Genomic DNA, 24,390 nt, shown 5'->3' with positions numbered 1-24,390 from the left:
CTGACAGTCACAATTGTGTAGATCACAATCACTTAAGAACAGAAGTGGTACTGTAGTTCCTTACAGCACATTCCAGCTTCTCTCTATTTCAGCCCGGAAGAGAGACATAGATCTACGGTCCAGTTGGGTTATAGCAACCGCTGTTGTCACAACCACAAGCTGTTGTACACTTTATCCCTTTTCTGAGGCAGTTGCACCTAGCTGTCTTGCACTTCTTACAACCACAAGCAACAAGCACCAGGCAGGCTTCAGGGATTGGAGGAAGTCTTATCCACACTGGTAAGAAGCTGAAGTGTCCACTGGATCTTCAACTTCTACGTTGTCTTGTCAGCCTGGAGCCATATTTTGTCAGCTTGGTATGGAGCTCCAGTGAGAGCATTTCCAGAGACTTTTTGGTCTTCCCAGAAAGGTGAGCTCTGGTGTCATCAACTGTGTGTTGTTCCAAGGTGCCATACAAATGACACACAAACTTCTCAACATCTGCAATACCTCCATCTCGACCAATGGTGTTGAGCAGGAGTGGGTTTTCACTGAACACCTTGCAGTACATATTTTTCCCCATGACCACTAAAGGATGTGACTGTCACTCCCGGTCTAAGTGTGGAAGCTGACCAAGTTGTCCATGACTTGGGCGACAAACTCTTGAATACATCGTGCACCAGGTAGCATTTTTGCTTCTTGGCCATTCCACAAAGCATCTGCACTTCAATGACGTTGGTACAAATGAAGTGAATCATCAGCACTGAAACACGGCGACCCTCTTCAACGGAAGATATTGTTTAATAATACGGGTGTATGCATCTCCCAGGTACTTTTTCTCATCACCCAGTCATAGTTCTTGCTTTTCCTTCTGCTGATGCTGTGCCCAAGTCACCAGCGCTGCTTTGGCAATATTAGCAACATCATTGATGACCTATCCTTCACTATTATTATTTTACCAGCTGGCACTGTTTGCACTTTTTACTACATATATCAAACCAATGTCTGGCCAGCCAGAGCCCTGAAAATATTCAACATGACACAGTATGCTAATACTTGTACTATGGCAGTAGTAGACCCATGTGCACCTCACCCAGCATGCTAAATGTATTTTTAATGGAAATAAAAACACCCAGTCATAGTTCCATTCATTTATTATCAATAAAATTACAACAATATGCTTTATGTGCTAATGGTATGCCTTTAAACAGTTACATAGAGCCACCATTGAAATTAAAAAATTCAGAATTTTTCAAAATTTGACATTTGTGACCTTGTATGTGACCCTCAAACCCAAAATTGAGAATGGCGTCCACCCACATTTTGTTTGGTATCCTCAATACAACTTATCTAAGGTGGGCTCCTGCTATTACCAAAAAAGTTTATTTTTTTTCTAGATGACTACTCTCTTTGGCCAGCCTATTATAATGGGCAGTCATGCCTATGGGACCCAGTTTTCAACAAGTTTCAGAATTCTTCCTTAACAATATCTATTTCTTCCTGGCACTCCATCTTTAAAGAAAATTGGTCAATTATCTCAGGCCCTGGTGAAGCTTGTGTCTCACAAATAACTGAGAGTGGATCATGATTAGTTTCCTTTTTCACTCCTTCAGAAACACACATCTCCACTGTTGGTTGGCTAGACAAGCTCAAGTCATGGTGCAAATCCTGGCAACTTTCACCTTCATAGTGATGAGAGTTGACCACTTGGTCAGTCTGGTAACATCTCTCTACATGTAATATTAAACTCTCTTTCACTTTAAAGTGTTTCATGCATCTTACACAGACGAAAGGTTTTTGTGAGTGAACTTCCTTGTGTCTTACTAGAAGATAACTTTCAGAAAAGCGTTGATGACATTCTGAACACTGAAATGGTTTTTCTGCAGTATGAATTCTCTTATGTTTTATGAAAGAGGAATTACGTGAAAAATGTCTTAAACACTCAGAACACTGATATGGTTTCTTTCCTGCATGAAATCTCGTATGTCTCTGTAGGTCACATTTTCTTATGAAGTCTTTCAGACACTCAGAACACTGATAAGGTTTCTCTCCTCTATGAATTCTCATATGTACCTCTAGATTAGATTTTCTTGAGAAGCCTCTCAGACACTCAGAACACTGATAAGGTTCCTCTCCTGTATGAATTCTCATATGTTTGACTAAATAAGATTTTAGTGAAAAATTTGTCAGACACTGAGAACACTGATAAGGTTTCTCTCCTGTATAAATTCTCTTATGTTTGACTAAAGAAGAATTTTCTGAAAATTTTTTCAGACACTCGGAACACTGATAAGGTTTCTCTCCTGTATGATTTCTCATGTGTATTGTTGATTTACTTTTATATGGAAAGTTTTTCAAACATTCTGAACACTCAAATGGCTTCTCTCTTGTATGATCTTTCACATGTGTTACTTGATGTGATTTTACAGACAATTCTCTGGGAGACTCTGACTGTTCCTCTGAGCGACCTGCCATTATAAAACTGCGTGAACTGTGTGTTCAAAGGTTTTAGTGACACTTAACTGGCAAACTGTTTCCTCCTACAAGAACGATTAATATCTTGTTACTGTTAATTATATTTGACAATGAAAACTGAAACATAAATCAATTAGTGAATGTGATTTACTGACAATGATGTAATGATGCTGAGACGGGAGGACAGTGAGGAGGTAAGTGTGACGGAAGATCCAGTTTGTGATGTGACTACACCATTATTAACAAGGTTCCTCTATACCTCTTTGAACTAAATGTGAAAAATGGCGTAAAAAATGAGTTACACATATAACTATACTTGTCATTAACAAACACTGTTTATGACTTACAACATACACTATAAAAACACTCAACAGGGAAGTGTACAAAAATTATATACTGTACACTATTGTTATATGTACAGCTCCTCTGATGTACAGTAGACAATAATACTCAGGCTGATATACTACTGTACTTGTGATGGCTGGTAAACAATAGTACTCAGGCTGATATACTACTGTACTTGTGATGGCTGGTAAACAATAATACTTTGGCTGATATACTGTACTACTGTACTTGTGATGGCTGGTAAACAATAATACTCAGGCTGATATACTACTGTACTTGTGATGGCTGGTAAACTTTTATTACATGTGACAAAAGTCTTATGAGGGGGTGAATCTTTACACAAGTTTTGAATTATTTCAAAACATATTTCCACAAGGAAGAATAATTTCTTGTCTACTTGTAATTCTTTGGTTCAGTTGGTAATACTTTGTCTATGTCCACTGTTGTTTACACCTGCACCCAACATAGTGTTCTCACAGTCTACTGCTTCTCTTTCCACTGCCATTTGTTCTTCAGTTCATATCTGTGGGAAGGAAAGTCAAACATATCAGTGAAATAATCCAACAAATAACTCCAATAATATCGACCAACTTAAGAAAATAGAGAGACAATATTCCCACAGACCTCTCAGCCAGCTATACATGCCAGTGAGGTGGCTGTGACCTAGCTGGGAAAAAAAAAATATACATATATTTATATACAGTATTACCCCGCTTTACACTTTACACGGTTTCACTTTCCGCGATTTCTCATTTACGCGGTACCTTGCCAGAACCGGACTTTCACTTTCCACGGTGGTGCATCTACTCATATACGTGGCATCTACTCATATACGCGGTGAAGTATAATTATTATTTTTTATTTAGCTCATAAAATTCATACAAATTACCCGACCAGAATGTAATTTACATTGCTGGAATTCTTACAATATGATGATCATTTTGAATATAAACATCATGGATTTTTCATTAGACATACAAATTTTAGATCTACTGTAATAATTTGGTTTACACAAAGCAAATATTTTATCTTTTGTGCAAAATATATGAAGTTTACATTCAAAATATTCCCTGACCTGCAAGGTATCCAGAAATGTCAATTATATTATCCTATCTTTAGTCTGAGGTATTATTTCTTACTAAACGTTAAAATCCAGTGTTTTCACCCAAACATTTCTCAGAGAGGTAAGAGCTAGTGAGCTGGGAAGAGGGCGGGGGATTTGAGTCCATTATTTGAATGGACATTAACCTGGCGACTGCATTTCTCTTAAATATTAATTGTGTGAACATACCATCATTAAATTTAGATGTTATTTTTACTACAACATAGGTATTGTGTCGGAAAAAGTGGAGTTTGGGGGTCGGGCCAGTCTCTATTGGAATTAATCCCATATGTTCTGTTGTTCACTTTACGCGGTTTTCGGTTTTCACTTTCCGCGGTACCTTGTGGGTTCAATTGACCGTGTAAATCGGGGTACTACTGTATATACAGTTGTACCCCGATTTATATTCAAAATGATCATCATATTGTAAGAATTCCAGCAATGTAAATTATAATCTGGCCGGGTAATTTGTATGAATTTTATGAGCTAAAACAAATATCTTCAGTAAATAAAAAAAGAAATATTCTTCAAGGACACTATCTGTCAATCAAATTACCCCACCTTGCCTCCCCCTCCTCCTCACACTCACGCCAGCTGGGTCGGTTGGTCCCAACCCTCCCCCCCACCCCCCACCTTCCCTCCCTACCAGAGAAATGTTTGGGTGAAAACACTAGATTTTAACGCTTAGTAATAAATAATACCTCAGACTAAAGTTAGGATAATATAATTGACATTTCTGGATTCCATGCAGGTCAGGGAATATTTTGAATGTAAACTTGATATATTTTGCACAAACGATAAAATATTTGCTTTGTGTAAATCAAATTATTACATTAGCTCTAAAATTTGTATGTCTAATGCAAAATCCATGATGTTTATATTGAAAATGATCATCATATTGTAAGAATTTCAGCAATGTAAATTATGTTCTGGCCGGGTAATTTGTATGAATTTTATGAGCTAAATAAAAAAAAAAATTATACTTCACGTATATGAGTAGTAGATGCACCGCGGAAAGTGAAAGTCCGGTTCTGGCAAGGTACCGCGTAAATGAGAAATCAATTCAATTTCAATTTCAATTGTTTATTCCTTGATAGAGGAAGCGGGATCCTAGTGCTGTCACTAGGTACCCCTGTACAATGACACCAGAATCATCTGGCAAGTGTGAAAAGTATATACAGTATAAATATTATAAAGGGGCTTACTAAAGCCTAAGGAAGGAAGGATATTCCTTTAACACATAATCAATATTATTTACAAAATATCTGGCCAGTATTGGGAGGATCATCGTGTCTCCGTCAGGGGTCGTGGAGTGGTGGTCCAGCAGGCGTCACGGAAGCGTTGTGTGTGGGGACATCTTAGGAGGTAGTGAATAAGGGTGCGGCTGTCGGGTCTTCTGCATAACGCACAAGAGCGTTGCTCAGGGGATGCGGGGATACCAATCTCCCAAGCAAAGTCATACCCAATGATGATACGGGCAGCAATCACGTCCCCTTTCCGCGACCCTTTCCCGTAGACGTACGAGAGGTCAGGAAGTTTACGGAGGACATCGTACCAGGTGGGCGGGGAGTCCAGGGGGATGGCTGCTTCCCGAGCTTCTCTCTGTTTGCGGCGAATTTGGGTCCTAATCTGTAAGAGTGTTCGAGGAACAACGTAGTCAGGTGTGGCCTTGTTGCAGCCAGTCTTGGCAAGGTCATCTGCTGCCTCATTCCCCAAGATACCGACATGACTAGGTATCCATAGGAATGTCACAGGACGGCCTGCATCCTGAAGTGTGGATGTTAACCCTCGTATTCGGAGGATGAGGTCCTTATTTTCCCCGATCCAAATGCGATCCCGTCGAGAGCAGACCTGGAATCGCAGCAGACAAGCAAGGGGCAGAAACCATCTGCTTCTTCCTCAGCGAGAAGGGCAGCAAGGAGGGCTATTAGTTCAGCCTGAGTGGAGGATGCCCCGTCAGAAACTCTGAGAGACAGTTTGATAAGCTCAGGGGCATGAGGACGGGAGATGTAGACACCAGCCCCGGCCCTACCTGTAGCGGGGTCAACAGAACCATCAGTGTAGAGGACGACCCTACCTGGGGACCAGTGAGCGATCCTGGAGAGGTGGTATTTGCAGAGAATAACAGGGTTCACCTGGGATTTCGGGAGCGGACCACCGAGGGCAATCACTTCAGGTTGAAAATCCAGCCAGGGAGAAGGAGACGAACCAACAGCAGGGGTGACAACAATATCAGGCAGGAGGTCGTGTTCCTGAAGGGCTCGGATGAGTGACCCTCGCCACTGTCTTCTAGATGGAGGTCGGTCTCGGACAGCAGTAGTCAAGTTGGTTTGGACATAGTTGCCCGAGGATCCCGTAGAATGGAAACGGCAGTTTTTAGGTAAAACTCCTGGACACGATCCTGTAAGAGGGAAAGACCAAGTTCGTTATATAGAGAAGTAGAGCGTGTCCACTGAGGAGCCCCAAGGATGACACGAGCAGCTTTCCTCTGGATAACTTCGAGACGGTTGACAGCAGTCCGACTAATGTTGACGAGGGCAGGGGCGGCGTAGTCGACACAGGAACGGACAAAGGACTTGTACATGGTGAGAAGTACAGGGATGGTGGCACCAAGGGAACCCCTGCACATGGTAGAGAGGGGAGCGAGATGCCGAAAGCATATGTCTCGAAGATAGCGGACTTCAGGGATCTGACAACGTGTGCGAGTTACATACACACCCAGGTATTTTGTCTCATTAACCCAGCCCAAGGGCGTTCCTGATAAGAGAAGGGGTGGAGGTACAACACGACCGTGCCACATGGCTTTTGTTTTCGCAGTTGAAAGAAGGAAACCAAGTGAATCACACTCTCTGGAGACCAGATCAAGGGCTTCCTGCATGCTGAGGTAGTCAGGGGCTTGGAGGAGGACATCGTCGGCATATCCTGAGTGGACAACTTCTGTCGGCCACGGGAGTGATGCAATGGAGTGCATGAGAGTGTTAAACAAGGTGGGACTCAGGACTCCACCTTGAGGGGTGCCGAGGTTCATTTCTTGAACAGGAGACATAGAGCCTTCAACGCGAACCCGGGCCTGACGTCCAGTGAGGTAAGAGGCGATCCATTGTAGAAGTCTCCCTTTAACCCCTAACCGTGCAAGTTCAGCTAAAATGAGGGCAGGCTGAGCCGTATCAAAGGCTCCCTTGATATCAAGGAAGACGGAGATGCGGGCAGTCTGATTGCAATAAAAGGAAGCAATGGAGTGTGCTGTGCTGCGATGTTGAATGAAACCATTGAGGGAGTTGTGGAAGCCGCCTATGGTGTGAAGAAGGCGACGATGGAGTATCCTCTCCATCATCTTGCAAACACAGGAGGTAAGACTAATGGGTCGATATTTCCCAGGATCTCCCGGCTTAGGGATGGGGATAATAGTGGCATTTTTCCAGTTGGAAGGGAGAACCCCATGTTCATAAGACATATTGTAGAGAGCAAGCAAGGGGCCGTTAGGAATATTAGTACAGGCGTTGAGGACGGAGTAGGTTATCTGATCATCCCCAGGAGAGGTGTCTTTTCTAGAGCGACGAGCACTGTCAAGCTCGAACTGTGTGATGGGATGATCAGTGGGGGCAGGGGAGGTAAGAGCAGCACGAACAACAGGCTCAGACGCATCGATGCGGGCCTGCACTGCCTCCTGCATTGGATCTGGAAGTGCCTCAGGGGAGGAAGCTCGTGCCCAGTCCTCCATTAAAGAGCAGGCAAGGGAGGCGGGGTCAGGGTGGGGAGGAGGCCTCCGTCGAGTACCCCGTATAGCATTAATCCGATTCCATACATAAGAGGGTGACGACTGGAACGATAGAGACCCCGTGAAGGATAGCCAGTCCGCCTCACGTATCCGACGGCGCTCCTGAGTTGCAAAGGAGCACCAATTTTTGAAGTCTTCCCAGTCCTCTGGAGACCGAGACCTCCGTATGGCAGAGTGGAGATCACGGGTTACCTGCCGGAGATGTCTCATGGCAGGGATACGATACCAGTAGTTGGTGGCACTTCTGGGGTGACGGGGAGGGCGTGGAGGGGTAGCGCGATTGACAGAGTCATACACAGCATCAACAAAATCAGCGCTGTAAGAGTCAAGGGACTGGGGGACAACATAGGAATCTGCCCAGGTAGAAAGGTATTGGGTAAAGGAAGGAACAGCATCTTGTGTGAGACGAAGGCGAGGGGATCGATAAGGAGTTGATGTCGGGGCAGAGAAGGAGAGCCTGAGATGGGTAGTAACGGCAAGATGGTCACTATACAGAGCAGGCTCGGTGCAGACGGTAGGATGAAAGGAAGTATGACCGTTCAATAGTAAGCCAACATCAAGGAAACTATGGGGGAGGCGAGTAGGATCGTCAGGACAAAGAAAGCGAACATCATCATCCCCATTAAGAAACTGTGAGAGATGTGATCCGTTAAGGGTACATGGAGTGGGATGATCCGGAGTAAGAGTGGGATGGCGGGCATTAAAGTCGCCAAGAACAATAGTGGGAACCCCATCATGGAGGTCGTGAAGAACCTGGGGGTCCAGAGAATCACTCTTGAAATGAACATTGACTACACGAAGGGTCCGGTCACCAAGAGTAAGGGAGACAGAAAGTAATTCAGACGGGGGTCCATGTGAGTCAGGTGAAGGGAGACGAACAGATGGAATGGTGTTACGCACAAGGGTGAGGAGGCCACGAGCCTGCCCACGGTACCGAGGCAGGGTGTAAACAGTATAGCCAGAGAGGCGGAGTGGAGTAACATCGTCTGTGATGGTTTCCTGAAGTAGAGCAACATCTACTTGATGGGAGAGCACAAACTGGGCGAGGTCTGTCCGGCGAGGTCTAAGTCCCTGGATGTTCCATTGTAAGAAGAGGAGGGAACGGCCTCCGGTGTGAGATGAGTCGGAGGGGCTAGACAGGGCTCCAGAGGAGGTACCAAATTCTGTTGAGAGAAATGGAGAGGGAGGAGTGGGAGAGCGAGGGATGGATCCTCCATCTCGGGAGATGGAAGGAGGCGGGTCATCAGGGCTTGCAAAGTGCGCCCCTGTTGGGTCAGGGTGTCCAGAATGAGTTGTTGTTGCTTCTGCAATGTCGCAATTGTTTTCACAAACAAGTCGAGTCAGGCTGAGAGAAGGTTGATTTGCTTGGAGTGGCGATCCAGACGGAGAGTGATTGTTTCCATAGAACCAACTTGGTGTACCTGAGCTGGAGGTGGCGGCGAGGATTGCCGAGGGCCCGACTAGGCATGTGGTGGTGGTAGCGACGGAGAGGGACGGTGAGGGTTCAGTTGAGTAAGAGGTGGTGGTGCTGGTGAGAGACAGCGGGGGTCCGGGTGGGCAGGAGATGGTGGTGACTGTGTGGCAGGGCCGGCAACGACCTTGTTCCAAGAACGGTAGGGAGAGGGAGGAAGGGGAGAAAGGATGGGTGGTAGGGGTGATAGGGGGGGTGGTAGAGGAGAGGAGATCAATGGGAAATCCTTGGTGGATGGAAGAGGTGGTGGTGGATAGGAGTGAGGTTTGGTTGTCAGGGGCTTCGTCAGAGACGAGGGCGGTGGTACAAGGTAAGTTTTCCCCAGGCGAGTGCCAGGACGCTGTGGGTAATTGGCATTCCAGGCGTGGAATGAGAAATCGCGGAAAGTGAAACCATGTAAAGCGGGGTAAAATATATATATACAGTCAACCCTCACATTACGCGGTCCCGCATTCCGCGGTTCACCGTTAACGCGGTGCCCTGCCGGAACCTAACATGCTCACATTCCGCGGTCGTGAACCCCATTACGCGGAGAGCGGCTGGCAAGCCGCGCCATTTTTGGATCCAAACCTCCCGCCATCCGCCATGTTGTGTAAGAGGCGCGAAAATGGTGCGCACAAGGTCGCCCAGTCATCAAAACATTACCAGTTCTTCACCCGCCACCCACTACAGCCGGCCCAAGTCAGTGATAGTGATAATTATAGTGAGGATATGGACTTATATGAACTTTGGGGGGTTTGACAAAGAGGCCCTGCAAGCCTCTGTGGTGGATAGTGATACAATTGATACAAGTGATACAGGTGAGGGCCAATAATCTGCCCTCTGCCTCGGAACCAACCGCCCATCCCCGTGTGCCCAGCCATCTTTTCTACTAATGTAAGTGTTAAAAAACCTAATATTATTGATATTTCTCTTAATTATTAATTGTGTGTGCATGCCATCATAAAGTTAAGATAATATTTTTACTACAACATAGTTGTGTGTCGTCAAAAAGTAGAGTTTGGGGATCGGCCTGGACTCCATTTCAATTAATCCCATATGTTATGTTGTTCACTTTACGCGTTCCTCACTTTCCGCGGTACCCTCCGGGTTACATTAACCGCGTAATGTGAGATCCAACTCTCTCTCTGTGTGTGTGTGTGTGTGTGTGTGCGTGCGTGCGTGCGTGCGTGCGTGCGTGCGGTTGGTTGGAAGAGGGGGGGAGGCAAGGTGGGGTACTTTGATTGACAGATAGTGTCGTGAAGAATTATTTTTTATTAACTGAAGATATTTGTTTTAGCTCATAAAATTCATACAAATTACCGGTCAGAATATAATTTACATTGCTGGAATTCTTATAATTTGGTGATCATTTTGAATATAAACATCATATATTTTGCTTTAAACTTACAATTTTTAGATAAAAATTTTTCTCTAGGTAACTGTTATCTTTTGTCCAAAATATATGACATTTATATTCAAAATATTCCTGGTCTTACAAGGAATCCAGCAATGTCAATTATATTTTCCTAACTTTAGTTTGAGGTTATCCCACACATCTCCTTGGGACGGTTGGTGGGGGGTGGGGGGGGGGAGGGAGGGACCGACCGACCATCTGTTAGCCGGCTGTGTAGTGTGAGAGGGGGAGGGAGTTGAGTCCATTATTTGAATGGACATTAACTTGGCGACTGTATTTCTCTATTTCTCTTAAGTATTAATTGTGTGCATGTACCATCATAAAATTAAGATGTTATTTTTACTACAACATAGGTATGTGCCTTCAAAAAGTGGAGTTTGGGGGTCGGGCCGGTTTCTATTGGAATTAATCCCATATGTTCTGTTGTTCACTTAACGCGGATTTCACTTAACGCGGGACCCTCTGGGTTCAATTGACCGTGTTAAGTGGGGTACAACTGTATATATATATATATATATATATATATATATATATATATATATATATATATATATATATATATATATATATATATATATATATATATCTATATATATATATCTATATCATGTAAATCCACAATGAAAACGTGGATAAGATAAATCTTGATAAAATCACACGGGAAAATTGACGATGAATTGAAACACATTCGTTCTATTGCACAGAAACTTGGGTACCCTTCTGTGTTTGTTGATCAATGTTTTAAAAGGGCTAAAAAATCCTTTCATTCCTCTCAAACCAGACAAGTTCCTACACTTAAGAATATTTTGACTCTGCCCTATCGTATTGAATTTGTCCCGTTAGTTCGGTCCCTCAAGCTTCTAAATATTAATGTTGTTTTCAAGTATGACTCAACCAATACCAATATGTTAATAAGGAATAGCCCAAGTTTGAATGTAAATGGAAGTGATTATTGTATTCCATGTAGCAAATGTAATTGTAATTATGTAGGTCAGACAGGAAAAACACTGCAGCTCAGAATCAAACAACATAAGTATAATATCAGAACTGCATCTGAAAGCAGTGCCTTGTTCGTTCATGTTAGGAATAATAATCACCCCATTGCTTGGGAAAAAAGCTTAGAAGTATTCAAATCATCTTGTGTCACAGAAAGACTTCTGGTTGAAGCTTAGTTTGATTAAGGAATTAAAATCAATAAACCTTAGTGATGGTCAGTTCAAAACTGATAATATGTTACATAAATTTATTTGTCAGTGGCCCAAGGTTAAAAATGCTTTGAAAACCTTTGATCTAGATGTATGATAGTTATTTTGTGGGTCCCTTTTTTCTGACCTGACCTGACTAGTCACGTCACCACCCTTCTCTTAAGCTCCTCTACGTGTGTGTTGGTGTGGGGATTAGTGGATGTCATCATTATGACCTGACCTCATGTTTTTAAGGTCACCCTGTATATTTAAGCCTTCTCTCTGTCCATGTAATCCAGTTGCCTCTGAAGATGTCTTGAATAAAGACGAAAGCTAAGGTGCTCCGTTGTTTCCATTTTCCCGTGGATTTTATCAAGATATATATATATATATATATATATATATATATATATATATATATATATATATATATATATATATATATATATATATATATATATATATATATATATATATATATATATATATATATATATATATATATATATATATATATATATATATATATATATATATATATATATATATATATATATATATATATATATATATATATATAAGAGCAAAACCCCGACTTACGACTGCTTCGACTTACGACTGTCGGGACTTTCGACAGATAAAAATAAAAATAAAAATTCAAATGACAAGCATTTTCTATACCAAAACGTTTCCAGTTAATGTAGTCTCCATGTATAATTAGAAAATTATGGGGGCCCCATGTGCATTCAGCTGACTACATTAAAGGTAAGTGCTCAATCACACTGTATCCATTCCTCATTATTTATTACTTTTACTGTACTGTATCCATTCCTCATTATTTATTACTTTTACTGTACTGTATTTCATTGTAGATTTTTTATTTAAAAAAAAAATTATTTTTTTTATATCATTCGGACTTAGTCGGACTTACGACCTGGATTTGGGTCCCTAACCCGTCATAAGTCGGGGTGTAGCTGTGTGTGTATATGTATGTATGTATGTATGTATGTATGTATGTATGTATATATATATATATATATATATATATATATATATATATATATATATATATATATATATATATATATATATATATATATATATATATATATATATATATATATATATATATATATATATATGTCATGCGCGGGTTAACGTCCTAGATACGTTCTTGGAAAAGGTGATGTTAACCGAAATGTACGTTGTCCGAAATTACATAAACCTTATGGGATTTATTCTAATTTGCTCCAGGCACCCAACCCCAAGTTTCCCATTTTACGACCATTTAGACCCACTAAACATATATATATGATGTTATGGTAAATATCATAAACACACATAGGCATGGCTAGGTATATTACAAAGTGATGAAAAGGATAATGTAAAGTGGGTAGTCCACAAAACATGTAGCTATGTCTCTCTTTATTTGGGTGCCCTGTCAAAGAAGTCCGTTTTCTCTCACTTCAGGAAGCCTGAGTCGTCCGTTTTCTCTTAATCTTAGAGTGCATTGCATTAGAGACTTCATTATTCCTTAGTAATGACACAGAATTTGATATTGCATCTGGGGTTGCAATTGTTGAGGCAACTTAGATATGTCTGATTACAGTTGGAATATTCAAGATCCATTGTGAGTGATGTTTAAAGCTTCAACTGTCTTTATGGTTGGTAAAACTTGTCAAGTCTGTCAGTCTGAGTGGCATTTGTGAGTCCTTGTGTTTGTACAACCGCTAAATATATAAATATATAATGTTATGGTAATTATCAGAAACACACATAGGCATGGCTAGGTTTGTTACAAAGTGATGAAAATTATACGATCAATACTGTAAAGTGGGTAGTCCACAAAACATGTAGCCATGTCTCCTTATTTGAGTGCCCCGTCATAGGAGTCCGTTTTCTCTTATTTCAGGACGCATGAGTCGTCCATTTTCTCTTAATCTTAGAGTGCAGTGCACCAGAGACTTCGTTATTCCTTAGTAATAACACAGAATTTAAAATTGCAACCCAAATTGCTACTGGCATTGCAATTGTTGAGGCAACTAGATATGTCAGATTACAGCAAATGTGTTATTATCAATTTGTAGGCGAAAGATTTTATCCTTAATAGACGTAGGTTAACATTACACCTGGAGGCAAATGCCTAAGGAAGGAAGGATATTCCTTTAACACATAATATCTGGCCAGTATGGGGAGGATCATCGTGTCTCCGTCAGGGGGTCGTGGAGTGGTGGTCCAGCAGGAGTCACCGATGTTTTTTTTTGGGGGGGGAGGGGGGAGGGCATGGACGTATATGCGATCGGACGTTGTTCGGTTGGACGTTAACCGGCGCATGACTGTATATATATTGACCCACATTAATATTTTGCCGACTTCCCTTTCCTCTTCAAACACTCCTCCAAATGGGCAGGAACTGAGTCAGCGAGGTTCTGAAGCCTAGTGGGGTCTACATTTGTCCATATTATCACAAATGGCTGCCTTGACCTTAGGTAGAGAAGAAGTGTCCAAGTTACGTAATTTTTGTTTCATAGTAACCCATAAGTTATCAGATGAGTTTAGGTCTGGTGAATTGCCCAGCCAATTATTAAAACACTCCACTTGACTGTCCTTAAGACAATAAATGATGTATTTAGCAGTGTGGCCCAGCCAATCATTAAAACACTCCACTTGACTGTCCTTAAGCCAATAAATGATGTACTTAGCAGTGTGGCCCAGCCAATCATTAAAACACTCCACTTGACTGTCCTTAAGGCAATAAATGATGTATTTAGCAGTGTGGCCCAGCCAATCATTAAAACACTCCACTTGACTGTCCATCCATGTACACGAGAAAGGATGGATGGATGAAGGCGGCATACAAATATGGCTTAAAAAAGTCTGGAACTTTAGACCAGGGGACTGCGCAAAGAAAAAAGTCTTCTTGTGTGGGATATGTTTCGGTCACATCTTGTTGACAGTGTTACTGCTGGGATTTGGAAGGAAAACACTGATACAGCTGTGATTCCTGGTGGATTAACAAGTCTTGTCCAACCACTGGATGTTTCCATAAACAAACCATTTAAAGATGCGGTAAGAGTGAAGTGGAACAACTGGATGATAGAAGGCGATAAGACATACACAAAGGGAGGCAACATCCAAGCTCCATCACTAGCAACATTATGTGAATGGATTGTAGAGGCCTGGGATGCAATCAGACCAGAAATTGTGGTGAAATCTTTTAAGAAATGTGGAATTTCGAATGCTCTTGATGGAACAGAAGACGACTTGTTGTGGGATTATGAGGCTAATGAGAGTGTGAATGAGGATGAAGATACTGATGATCCTATGGCTGATGATGGTGTTGATCCATATGACGATGCTGTTCAAGGAGAGGACTGGGAGGAGCTGTTTGGTGCTGCAGATGATGACAAGGAAAATGATTTTGATGGATTTTAATGAAAATATTCAGAAATATGGTATCGTAGTATTTATTCAAGTCAATTAGGATAGACTATTATTGTAATTCAACAGTTTTTTAACTGAAAACCATTCGAAAAGCGATTACGGTAAAAACTTTTGAACGACGAAAGAAAGTGAAAGTCATTGTTTTCGTCACAATTTTATCCCACTTTCCACTGTAATACGTACGTCATTTCAGCAAAAATATTACATTTCCATATTTATTTCTGAGAATATATTCATTCAGGCACACTTAAGGTAAAATATACTTGTGATGTAATATTTTAATGAAAATATTGATAAATAAGGTATCGTATTTTTCTTTTGTTTCAAATTTATTTAACAAAGATTGATGTTTCAAATTTAATTAACAAAAATTTATGTATCTATAAATAAACTTTTAAAAATGAATACTTTATGTTTTACATACTCCTGTGCATACCATACCATGAATTAGGCTACTTTGGGCTTGCTATGATGACGCAAGAGATCTGCCCTGGCAACTGTACCGACACTCACAGCGGGTGGTGCTTTGGTGCGTCGTTTCCATTGTTTACTGGTAGTTACTGGTAAATATTTTTCAACCTTACGAAACTAATACCCGTATAGAGGTCGACCCCCAACTTTTTGCCAAAAAATTTGGTCTTAAGAACTCGTGCTATACACGGGTATATACGGTACTTAAATTAATTGTTATCTTACAAGAATTCCAGCAATGCAAGTTATATTCTCCTAGGTCAATTCAGTGACATTTTATAAGTACAAATATTAAACCCCCTCTGCCTTTCATAATCCTGGCTGTCAGCACCTTCACCTCACCCCCCTACTCCCAACCAGAGGAAGAAGAGTCATTGGGGGGTAAAAGTGACTGTGCCACCCCCCTCCCCCAAAGGGTCACCTCATTGAGTCATTTATGATACAGTACTGTATTGTTCATTTGTTTTTCATTAATTAGTAGAGATACATTACTGTGATAGTCTGTGCTTATTAACCCTTAGGCCCCGGGTGACGTTCCAGAATGAGCGCTTTTTCCCGCCACTGTTCAAATGCCCAGCGCGGGTTATCAGGTTTCCGTGTGACTACAGTCAGTTCTGCTATAACGCGATAGTTGTGTTCTTGTAAAACATCATGTTATAGAAATTCGCACAATAGAAATAACAGGGATTATGGAGAAAATAGGGTTAGGTGCAGATTACTAATAGAAATCGAAAAAAAATTAATAGTTAGCCAAACACAAAGGATAGCACAGTCTAATTAAATGTTACATTCATATCTAATAATGAAATCATACAGTAAATGTAACACTTTACCTTGAAAAAATATGAACATAACGTGACAGGGGAGAAGGGTGATTTTGAGGTAGATAACATCGAGCTTCCCTTCAAGGGTTATAGCCTATCTTTTACGATCATCACCGGGAATGCGATCACCAGAAAGCTTCTTGGAGATATTCTTCTTTACCATATTCACAGTTAATACCACAAAATTGGAGAAATAGTAAGCAAAAATCGCATTACAGCAAACAGGCGTTCAAGTTATGCAAATATCGTTCCTCTATTCATAAATCACGTTAGAGCCAATTCGCGTTGTCAAAACAGGCGTTATAGCACTGTACTTGCCTGTCACGCCACACCTCGGCCACAGGGAAGCTTCCTGAGCATAATTACCTACTTTTGTTTGTTTCATTTCCATTGTTTGTCCATTTTATCACGTTGTAATATTGCTAAAGTAGTGTAGTAGTTGTATTGTAGTGTAGTATGACTGTAAAATAATGCTATGATTATGTTATAAATGTATTTATTTGTGGAATTATTATTATTTTATATATTACTTGATCTACCAAACACAGCCAGAGCTGGTGACAGACTGCTGTGTGTCACCAAGCATTTGTTATGAAAAATAATGCAGATAAAATAAAGTCTTACGTCTTTTTTTTTTATTTATTTATGAAGGTTAAAAATTATTTTTGGAAAAATTGATTTTTCTTGTTGTACCCGCATTGGGGGTATGGCCGGTGGCACCGTAGCCCGGGTTAATACTGGACCTGTACCCTTCATAAGACCCACTGATCCCCCACCCAACAATGGGTGGCATGACGTTGCATCAGGTCAGGTTAGTAACGTGACCCAATAATCTCCCACCCAACTGTCATCACAAGTGTTAACACGTGGCTAGTTATGTATTACAGTCAATTGGGTGAAGTGTCTTCCTATTCTAGGCTAAGATGACAGGATCTGCTGGATTACAATATATACAGTACACCCACCTCTCGTTTTATGCAGGTGTTACATTCTTGAAAATCACCGCTTAATTAAAAAAAGGCGTAAATTAAACATAATTTTCCCATATGAATAATGTAAATGGTACAGGTTAGGGGAACCATCATATACCGTACAGGGTACGAACAGTGCTCTCACTTAAACCAAGCACGCGGCCAACCTCCGACACACGCTCTCCTCTCTGAAGGCGGGTGATCACATTTAATTTCACGTTCATTGCAATTATTTTTTGTGCCTTTTTAGCTTTAGGCGCCCCAGAGGAAGCAGATGGACATTTTCTAGACAGGCTCAATGGGGAAAACAGCATTTAACACTAAAAAGTTATGTGATAAACACACAATGCAAATGAGAGCACAGAGAAAAAGTAGTGCTGGTGTGAACTGAGAAAGCAATACTCGGGAAGCTTGCTGGACGTCGTCCCAGTTGTTGTACAGAACACTTCATTATTACCTTATTATAATAATTATTATTATTAATAATATTAAAATCGTTGATGTTGATATGACTCTGAATTTATAGTAATAACTTACAAGCACCTCACCCGGCATCACACGCGACTCCACTGCCAGGCAAATACGTGCAGGAAATTTAAACTGTCTTGAGCGAGTCATTTAAAAAATGGGTGCGCGTAAATTAACCTTTGGTATTCATTGAACAATCGCGTTATTCCAAAAATGCTTAAATCAACGTGCATAAAACGCGAGTTACCTGTACACAAGAACACTTGCCAACAGTGTGTAACAGAGATGTGACCAATCGCCCAAGCTACCAACGAGCCGATTAGTGGCGAAGCGGAAAAAAGTAACAGCTGTATTAACACCCTTATCATATAGAGCTTTTTTTTTTAATGTAATTATTTAACCAAACTTTTAGATAAACAATACAGGTCTATTTTGATAAAAAAATGATGTCTAACGAAATTATAACTGATTTTACTGATTCCAGTATCAACATTTCTTAAGTTTTTTTTTAATAAAACAATGGAATTCCCATCACCATATCATATAGAAATACTGTATTTCATTTAGGGATATCTTATTGGAAACGTTTCGGAGAGAGTTTATTAAGGATCATTATGGTATGAAATTCACCTCCCTATCACAATTAGCCACGCTTGAGTGAGGAAGGGGGGGTGGGGGCTGACCACGTGACCCCACCCTCCAGAAATGTTCACTTCCGTCAACACGCCAACACCACCACCCACACATCACACACAAACACACCCTCCAACAACCACACACACCTCCAGCAAGGGAATTAAGACACATCTGCATGTGTGTGACTGCATGGTCACTTCTACTGTACATACATTACATAACATTAATTAAAAGTTACATACAGTGTTTTTTACATTAATTTTACGACAACCACAACCAGAGTTAGTTGAGGCTTTAATGTATACAAAAAACAATACAATAAGCTCGAACACCCACTTATTTCATACCAAATACTAATGGGTAATTGCTTTGGAAAATCACATACGTGGATAGTTCATGAAACAAGTCAACTTGTGGCATGATGGATGACTCAATAATGAGTAATACGGTATAAAATTAAGAGATTTTCAGGGAAATTTGTTTATTATACGTACAGCTCCTCCCCGACTTATGACCTACTCGACCTACGACCACCCACACTTACGACATGCCTCAGTCCGTAACGACCATCCGCACATACGACCACTGCGGTCGGTACCAAAATTTTTTTTTCAAATGACGCTCGCATTTTCTAGACTGAAACGTTTCCGTCCCGTACGAGAGCGTTGCGGGGCTAGGGTCGCCTCGTGGCTACAGCACCCACACCGTAGAGAGCTTAGTTGGTGTTTGGCTGTCGTTCTATCCGCAACTGATAGCGCTGTGTACTGACATTATTTTCGTATTTAATTGACTTTAGAATGACTAGAAAGCATACAAGTAAGAGTGCTGGTAGTGCTCAGAAGAAAAGGAGACAGTCAATTACTTCTGAGATGAAAATGAAGACAATAATGCAGCATGAAAATGGAAAAACTGTAGCAACCATTTCTCGTGACCTAGGCTTCTCGCACTCGACCATATCCACTATTTTGAAGGACAAGGAACATATTCGTGAGGTAGTAAAAGGATCACCACCTATAAAGGGAACTATAATAACAAAGAAAAGACAAGGTCCCATTCATGAGATGGAAAAATTACTTGTGACAAGGATGGAAGACCAGATACAGACGCATGTACCCTTAAGCCTTCTAACCCTACAGGCTAAGGCAAGAAGCCTTTTCGAAAGTCTGAAGGAGCAGGCAGGAGATAAGTGCCAGCAAAACTTCAGAGCAAGTCATGGGTGGTTTAACAGATTTAAGAACCGCTACAGTTTACATAATGTAAAGGTGAGTGGAGAGGCAGCTAGTGCCGATGTTGGTGCTGCCGAAGCTTTTAAGGAGGAGCTAGATCGTGTCATCGTGCAAGGAAATTATTTGCCTGAGCAAATATTCAATGTGGATGAAACTGGATTATTATGGAAGCGCATGCTTGAACGGGCATACATCCACAAAGAGACGAAAACAATGCCAGGATTCAAGAACCGAATTACTCTTCAGTTGGGGGAGAATGTAGCTGGTTTCAAGATAAAGCCCTTCATAATCTATAATTCAGAGAACCCCAAGGCTTTTAAACATGTCAGCAAGCACACACTGCCAGTGTTTTATCGAAGTAACAAGTAAGCCTGGATGACCCTAGTACTGTTTGAGGATTGGTTCATGAATTGTTTCATCCCTCGAACCAAGGAGTATTGTCTGCAACAAGGAATTGCATTCAAGATTTTCTTAACTTTGGATAATGCTTCGGGACACCCACCACACCTGGACGACATGCACACTGATGTTAAGGTAGTCTACATTCCACCTAACACTACCTCTGTCATCCAACTCATGGATCAAGGTGCTATTGCTGCCTTTAAAGCGTATTATTTAAGCACGACCTTCGCTCAGGCTGTTTCTGCTACTGAAGGTGAGAAAATGCTCAAGAGAGTTTTGGAAGGAGTACAACGTTTTGTCATGTATAAAGAACATTAGTACAGTATGGGATCAGGTTACAAAACAGTGCATGAATGGAATATGGAAGAAAATCCTGAAAAGATATGTGAACACTTTTAGAGGATTTAATGAAACTGAAGTTATTTCGGGTATTAGTAACAAGATAGTGGAGTTAGGTAAACAGCTTGAGTTAGAAATTGATAATGAAGATGTTGAACAGTTGGTTGAACGTGTAGCAGAAGAGCTAAGTAACGAGGAACTTATTGAACTGGAAACAGAAAAATGCAGAGGAAGAAGAGAGTCTAAATGTAGAAAAAGAACCTGCACCCCCCAAAAAAAATTCAGTGAAGCAAATGGCAGAGGCATTTGCTACAATTAATAAGGGGATGCAAATGTTTGACAGAATGGATCAAAATGTTGAGAGTTTTGCCAAAGTTGACAGAATGGTCCAAGATGCACTTGCTTGCTACAGGGAGATTTATACGTAATGAAAAGAAAAAGCAAACTGTGCAGTCTAAATTAGACATCTATTTTAAGAAATCCCCCATTGCTGTCTCCTCACGCCCCACCAGTGCTGCCTTTTCACTCCCTAAAGATCCAATACCTTCAACCAGCTAGTTTCCCCTGTACATAAACCTGTCTGAAGAAAGCGACATTGATGGCCCACCCAGCCCCGTCTCCTCCTCTGCTTCATCCAATTATTATAGTCTCCATGTATACCTGTAAATAGAAAATTATTGGGGCCCCATGTGCATTCAACTGACTACATTAAAGGTAAGTGCTCAGTCACACTGTATCTATTCTTCATTATTGATTACTTTTACTGTACTGTATTTTATTTTAGATTTTATATATATTTTTGGGGATTAGTGGATGACATCATTATGACCTGACCTCATGTTTAATAAGGTTACCCTGTATATTTAAGCCTCTCTCTGTCCATGTAATCCAGTTGCCTCTGAAGATGTCTTTGAATAAAGACGAAAGCTAAGGTGCTCCGTTTTTTCCCCTTTCCCTTTGTGATTTTATCAATACACACACACACATATATAAAGTATTACCCCGCCTAACGCGGTTTCACTTAGCGCGTTTTACCATATACGCGGTGCCTCGCCAGAGTTGAACTTTCACTTAACATGGGTTTTTTCCACATATACGCGGTGAGTGTCCAGCTCGAGAGCTATTTTTAGATTCGCCCCATCCCCCACCCGCCACCCTGCCTGACTGCCTGTTTTAGCTCAAAAAATTCATACAAATTACCCAGCCAGAATATAATTTACATTGCTGGAATTCTTACAATATGATGATCATTTTGAATATAAACATCATAGATTTTGCATTAGACATACAAATTTTAGATATAAAGTTTATTCTGAGTAAATATGTTATTTTTTGTGCAAAATATATGACATTTGTATTCAAAATATTCCTGGGCTTTCAAGGAATCCAGCAATGTCAATTATATTATCCTAACTTTAGTTTGAGGTATTATTTATTACTAAAAGGTAAATATTCTGGTTTTCCCACACATCTGGCGAGACGGTTGGTGGGGGGTGGGGGGGAGGGAAGGAGGGACCGACCGACCATCTGTTACAATGAAGAATATTTTTTTTTTTTATTAACTGAAGATATTTGTTTTAGCTCATAAAATTCATACAAATTACCCAGTCAGAATATAATTTACATTGCTGGAATTCTTATAATTAGATGATCATTTTGAATATAAACATCATAGACTTTGCATTAGACATAGCCTACAAATTTTAGATGTAATGTTTACTCTTGAGTAAATATGTTATCTTTTGTGCAAAATATATGACATTTATATTCAAAATATTCCTGGTCTTACAAGGAATCCAGCAATGTCAATTATATTATCCTAACTTTAATCTGAGGTATTATTTAATACTAAATGTTAAAAACTCTTGAATGGAGGATTGGTGGGGGGTGGGGGGAGGGTTGGGACTGACCGCGCGGTTGGAAGAGGGGGGGAGGCAAGGTGGGGTACTTTGATTGACAGATAGTGTTGAAGATATATTTTTTTTTTTATTAACTGAAGATATTTGTTTTAGCTCATAAAATTCATACAAATTACCCGGCCAGAATATAATTTACATTGCTGGAATTCTTATAATTTGGTGATCATTTTGAATATAAACATCATATATTTTGCATTAGACATACAAATTTTAGATGTAAAGTTTATTCTGAGTAAATATGTTATGTAGTGAGGGGTTGTCAGACCACAGCTTACATCGCAAGGAAAGCCAGACTTGACCCGACATTAGGGAGGTCAAAAGTATAGGGTAACTCTGCGGTTGACCAAGGATTGTAAATCAGCCCAGCTCCCCTCCAATGTGACATGTGGCCCCAACAAAACATGTAAGAAGGCACCAGCCGACTCTCTTCCAATATACAATAACCTACAGTATTATTTAATACTAAATGTTAAAAACTCTGGAAGGGAGGATTGGTGGGGGGTGGGGGGGAGGGTTGGGACTGACCGCGCGGTTGGAAGAGGGGGGGAGGCAAGGTGGGGTACTTTGATTGACAGATAGTGTCGTGAAGATTATTTTTTTTTTATTAACTGAAGATATTTGTTTTAGCTCATAAAATTCATACAAATTACCCGGTCAGAATATAATTTGCATTGCTGGAATTCTTATAATTTGGTGATCATTTTGAATATAAACATCATATATTTTGCATTAAACATACAAATTTTAGATAAAATTTTTTCTCTAGGTAACTATGTTATCTTTTGTGCAAAATATATGACATTTATATTCAAAATATTCCTGGTCTTACAAGGAATCCAGCAATGTCAATTGTATTATCCTAACTTTAGTTTGAGGTATTATTTATTAAAATTTAGTGGTTTTCCCCCAAAAATTTCTCTGAGAGGGAAGAGCCGGCAGTGTAGTGTGAGAGTGGGAGGGAGTTGAGTCCATTATTTGAATGGACATTAACTTGGCGACTGTATTTCTCTATTTCTCTTAAGTATTAATTGTGTGCATGTACCATCATAAAATTAAGATGTTATTTTTACTACAACATAGGTATGTGCCTTCAAAAAGTGGAGTTTGGGGGTCGGCCCGGTTTCTATTGGAATTAATCCCATATGTTCTGTTGTTCACTTAACGCGGATTTCACTTAACGCGGGACCCTCTGGGTTCAATTGACCGCGTTAAGTGGGGTACAACTGTACCTCAGATTAAAGTTAGGATAATATAATTGACATTGCTGGATTCCTTGTAAGACCAGGAATATTTTGAATATAAATGTCATATATTTTGCACAAAAGATAACATAGTTACCTAGAGAAAAATTTTTATCTAAAAATTGTATGTTTAATGCAAAATATATGATGTTTATATTCAAAATGATCACCAAATTATAAGAATTCCAGCAATGTAAATTATATTCTGACCGGGAAATTTGTATGAATTTTATGAGCTAAAACAAATATCTTCAGTTAATAAAAAAAAAAATAATTCTTCACGGGGTAACAGATGGTCGGTCGGTCCCTCCCTCCCCCCCAACCCCCACCAACCGTCCCAAGGAGATGTGTGGGATAACCACTAAATTTTAATAAATAATACCTCAAACTAAAGTTAGGATAATATAATTGACATTGCTGGATTCATTGTAAGACCAGGAATATTTTGAATATAAATGTCATATATTTTGCACAAAAGATAACATAGTTACCTAGAGAAAAATTTTTATCTAAAAATTGTATGTTTAATGCAAAATATATGATGTTTATATTCAAAATGATCACCAAATTATAAGAATTCCAACAATGTAAATTATATTCTGGCCGGGTAATTTGTATGAATTTTATGAGCTAAAACAGGCAGTCAGGCAGGGTGGCGGGTGGGGCAAATCTAAAAATAGCGTCTCGAGCCAGACACTCACCGCGTATATGTGGAAAAA

The 24,390-nt window shown here is 40.3% G+C and overlaps 1 protein-coding gene across 2 annotated transcripts in view; it reads right to left on the bottom strand.

Annotated features, from left to right (window-relative positions):
• Positions 1–1,115: 1,115 nt before the first annotated feature.
• The window catches only part of LOC121867058 (zinc finger protein 239-like), a 29,616-nt gene continuing 6,341 nt past the window's right edge, over positions 1,116–24,390 (bottom strand). For both annotated transcript variants that reach the window (XM_042366819.1, XM_042366817.1), the window contains exon 2: positions 1,116–3,322. In XM_042366819.1, coding sequence (XP_042222753.1) covers positions 1,447–2,454 — 1,008 coding nt within the window. In that variant the 5' untranslated portion in view covers positions 2,455–3,322 and the 3' untranslated portion in view covers positions 1,116–1,446. The remainder of the gene's footprint in view (positions 3,323–24,390) is intronic.

This window comes from Homarus americanus, unplaced genomic scaffold (genome assembly GCF_018991925.1).
Source record: "Homarus americanus isolate GMGI-L3 unplaced genomic scaffold, GMGI_Hamer_2.0 scaffold53472, whole genome shotgun sequence".
Lineage (NCBI taxonomy): Eukaryota > Metazoa > Arthropoda > Malacostraca > Decapoda > Nephropidae > Homarus > Homarus americanus.
The sequence above is the reverse complement of the archived record's forward strand: the minus strand, read 5'-3'. Positions and strand labels throughout refer to the sequence as shown.